Source organism: Plutella xylostella, chromosome 26 (genome assembly GCF_932276165.1).
Source record: "Plutella xylostella chromosome 26, ilPluXylo3.1, whole genome shotgun sequence".
Classification (NCBI taxonomy): domain Eukaryota; kingdom Metazoa; phylum Arthropoda; class Insecta; order Lepidoptera; family Plutellidae; genus Plutella; species Plutella xylostella.
This window is the reverse complement of record NC_064006.1, coordinates 2,153,976-2,157,905: the sequence shown is the minus strand read 5'-3', so window position 1 is coordinate 2,157,905 and position 3,930 is coordinate 2,153,976. Positions and strand designations below refer to the sequence as shown.

The window sequence follows — 3,930 nt, the reverse complement described above, 5'->3', positions numbered from 1 at the left end:
CTTTTAACACTCTTTTGGAGACATATTTCCAGCTGTGTTTGTTGACTGATAAGTAGTTTATATACCTACTATAAGTTTGAATAAGTAAGTACGGTGACCTGCGCCTAAAAGTATACAGGCGGAGTTTTTAAAAAAAACAGAGATATGATGCTAATCTGCTGTTTCACAAACACATTAGTAACTGTCATAAACTCGAATCGGAAGTAAGCCTACAAGCTCAGTTTCCATGCGCATCCGTCTCTACACCCGCTTTGTGATATTCAGAGCATGCAAGTGTAGACAATGCAACAAGTCGGCCATGAGAAATGGTATCAGAGTCATTACTGTCATTTCTATGAGGAAAATCAGAGTAGGCGGCACCGTTAGCAATATCGATTAGACTTTTTTTTTCGTTTTATTCATATATGAAGTCTATGGTAATGGTTTTGCGTCCGTGGTCAGTATTGATCTTTTCGGACAACCGTTTCAATGTCATGTTTATTGTGCAGGTGCATTAACTGCTTGAATCCCTTGAAGTCGGACACAATACAAATGTATTAAAATTCGTAAGACGCGATATAGCGACGTCGGGACGCGAAAGGTTTAGTTTTTGGCATTGATGATATGGGATGTGGACATACAAAACAAAAAAAGAGGAATAAAAAAAATATTGTAGGTATTAATAAATTTATTGTAAAATAATATTATTGATCTGAGATATAACAAAAACCACTTTATATCAATAAATAAGAGCAAGTTAAAGGATTGACTAGAAGGAAAGAGAAATACTGTGAAGAATTCAAGTTCTATTGCAAGGAAGTTATGGGAAATGAAAGAAAGAAGAAAGATTTTACAGGCTGTAACATAATAGTAATATAACCCAAATGCTACATCTTCTACTAAATTAAATAAAGAAACTGAAAACAAGAATGGATTCTTACACTACTATTAACCCGAGTTAATTGGTGTCCAAGCAAAATTTCTGGCGTTCCTAACTTTAGTCTGTTCTCTTGAAGAATCTTCTATGTCTTTTTTTGTAATGAAAAGTCTTTCTAACCTATCCCTTAACTCTACAGGAGTGATTGGTGCGCCAGTGGTGACATCTGACTTCTCCCTATAGTAACTTTCACCAAAATGCGGCCTATGATGATGCAAACCTGAAAGAAAAAATATCTATGAAACAATGCATAATTCCGAACCATTTACATAAGATTTCAATACTGTATCACAAATTACCCTGAGAAATATAAAACTTCAGATATTTTATTAAACTTTCAAGATAATATGAATTAATAATTACAGACTTATAACTATAACTAAATAATAAACACTAAACTAGAAAATAAATGCTGGCCAGCTCGCCGCCGCTATCGGGTAGGTACTCGTAGGTATTTGTTACAAAAAAAGATAGGGACATTAAAATTTTACAGGTACAGTCACATTACATCAGTGCCTATAATTGAGATTTATCGGGCAGATCCATGAGTATATGTGGCTAGCTATAAATGATACTTAATATCTGCATGGTATTGCAATCTATAATGATCATTTAAAAGTGGTATTTTTCAGTACAACTAACATAACCTATTAATTTATGAAGTAAATTACGGAAGTAATGTTGGAACCGGACAATTGAGCAAAACGATACATTTCATGATTTCCGGTCAATCAATGCAGTTATACGCTAAGTTATTCGTTAACTCGAATTAATAATTTGTTGATGATATGAGTATTAATGTTATAAGAGGCATTTGAAGCTGATAATTATTTTTTAGTTCGTAACGTGCATTGACTCGAGTCATTGTATACGTATAGGTGATGATATGATACATGGTGATTTGTATTTTAATTTTTAACAGAAGTTAAAGACAGTGACATCAGGTGTTCCTATATTATAATTTTAAAGACAACAAATACAACAAAAATAAACATTTCAGACAGAAACTTTTGAATTTACATATTTGCATACAAAAATATCTGTGTGTATCGTGACTAATTTCAATACTTATTTTGATTTTGTACATTTTTTTGTTTTAAATAAAACGCACCTGTTCTTAATTTCAGCTGAACTGATCATCTGTTAATTGGTTAACAGATCATTAACACACAGAGACTCTCAAACTTATAAACGATTCTCTTTTGGTTGGTGGATTAAAATAAGTCATGTGTGATAAATACTAACCTCCACTCGTTTGTCCGTGTAGGAAACTGGGATGATCCAAGGATGTATACGACGACAATGCAGGTGATCCATAATCGGATAACCCTCCAGAAGAGCCATACCCACTAGACCCCGCCCCACCGAAAACCGTCACAGCCAAAAACGCCAATTTGGCTATCAAAAAGGCCTTTTTGCTAGCAAGCAAAACAAACCCCAGTAACAAAGGGAGTAGGGTAGAAAGCTGAAATTTGAATCCAAGCAGGAAAGGAACTAGCAGGTTTCGTGCCAATAGTCGACCTGGAATAGAGAAGGTGAATTTTGTGTCAGTTTGCGGAAACTAAGAAAGGAAAAAGTTCAAGGTTGTTCGAAGAGATGACGCTACATTCGATCGATGGAGAGTGCGCGTTAGTTTTCTTTACTTTCACACAAGTGGGCTAGGTATCGCTTTAGTACAAGCATTGTAAACAAGATGGCACTGCTTTAAGATATTCACAAAAACCAACCAAATTAAGAACATAAATATGTTTTTTTTAAGTTCTAAGTTTTTTTCAGTGCTGAATCAAATTGTGTCACCGGTAACCGGTAGTAACTAGATAAGAAATGTAAAGGAGGGATAGTTATGGTACGTCATTATTTTTCAGTGGCTTTGTATTGTCTTATTTTGATTTGAATAGTAAAATGTTTTTTACGTGACATAACACATTATTTTGATAGTGCCTATATAATTGGTTACCAATATAATTGATATTCGCGAGCAATGAAAAAGCTCCACCTACGGAATGCCATGTAACTTGAAATTTTTGTATAATATTTACGTGTTTTGAAGTTTTAGCACTTATAGGTACTATTCAGCGCGGGCAAAATATCCATAGTAAAGTAATAGCTTATAAATATGTAAACGGCTTTAGTTGGTAATGTAGTGCTATACAACTGGAACTTTTTCATTGCTCGTGATTGTATTTTCAAACCTGTAGATATTTCTCCATGTTGCTGATATTGCCCATTATACGCTCGATCTTTCAGTTTTGGGTCCATCACAAATTCTAAGACCCCATTTGCCAAAGTGGGTCCAATTCTCATTGTCAATCCTGGATAAATCATACTCATATCCCAATGCAACGATCTCTTGGAAATCAAATTGCTGGCGTCTTCAATTATGGATCTGAAAACATATGTATTGTTTTTATTCATTTACTTCAAAATAACACAAGTCAAGACAAAAGTTTTCCGTCGAGATCACTCTCTAGGTCGAATGTGCCCGTCTTGCACCCCGTGCTAGCGCTCCAGGAATAGGCTTGTAAAACATTTACTTAAAAATACGATTTAATGTACAATTTATGTCCGCATACTGGATTTGGGAAACTTAAGTGAATGTAAACGTATAATTTACCGGAAATCCATGGGATCCTTGTCTAGAAAACTGCCAATATCTCTTGGAGTTTTCTCATCACGAACCAGTTCGAGTCCTGTGGCCAAACTGAACGATTCTGCTTCATCGTACCTATTCAACTTATTCAACAACTCTTTTCCAAAACATACGCCGACCTCCACACCTCGTCTATCACTTAAACATTGATTTAGTTGCGATCCATCTATGTTGTTTTCCTTGATTTCTTCACCCTCTTGCAAAGTTATTGGATTAACCGAATATATCATCAATGGAACCAACACAAACGCACTATTTTTAAACATTGTTATGGAAGAAAAAGGTTTTGTATTAAAGAAGAGGTGGTTTGCCTTTTTTTCAAAAGCACTTCTACATCGCAAAATGTTGGGAGTGCCGCAAGGAG

The 3,930-nt window shown here is 35.0% G+C and overlaps 1 protein-coding gene across 1 annotated transcript; it reads right to left on the bottom strand.

Moving 5' to 3' along the window:
* Positions 1–777: 777 nt before the first annotated feature.
* Positions 778–3,930, bottom strand: LOC105391597. The gene is made up of 4 exons (XM_048630703.1): positions 3,531–3,930; positions 3,109–3,302; positions 2,162–2,437; positions 778–1,136 (listed from the first exon to the last, which is right to left on the bottom strand). The coding sequence occupies exons 1-4, from the start codon at positions 3,830–3,832 to the stop codon at positions 928–930; spliced, it is 981 nt and encodes a 326-aa protein (XP_048486660.1). The 5' UTR covers positions 3,833–3,930; the 3' UTR covers positions 778–927.

Excerpts from the sequence above, each read along its gene's own strand:
- LOC105391597 (XM_048630703.1), bottom strand. The coding sequence starts at position 3,832 with ATGTTTAAAAATAGTGCGTTTGTGTTGGTTCCATTGATGATATATTCG. Across the intron at positions 2,438-3,108 it reads ACATGGAGAAATATCTACAG|GTCGACTATTGGCACGAAAC; the intron begins GTTTGAAAATAC and ends TCTCTATTCCAG. Across the intron at positions 1,137-2,161 it reads ACACGGACAAACGAGTGGAG|GTTTGCATCATCATAGGCCG; the intron begins GTTAGTATTTAT and ends TTTTTCTTTCAG.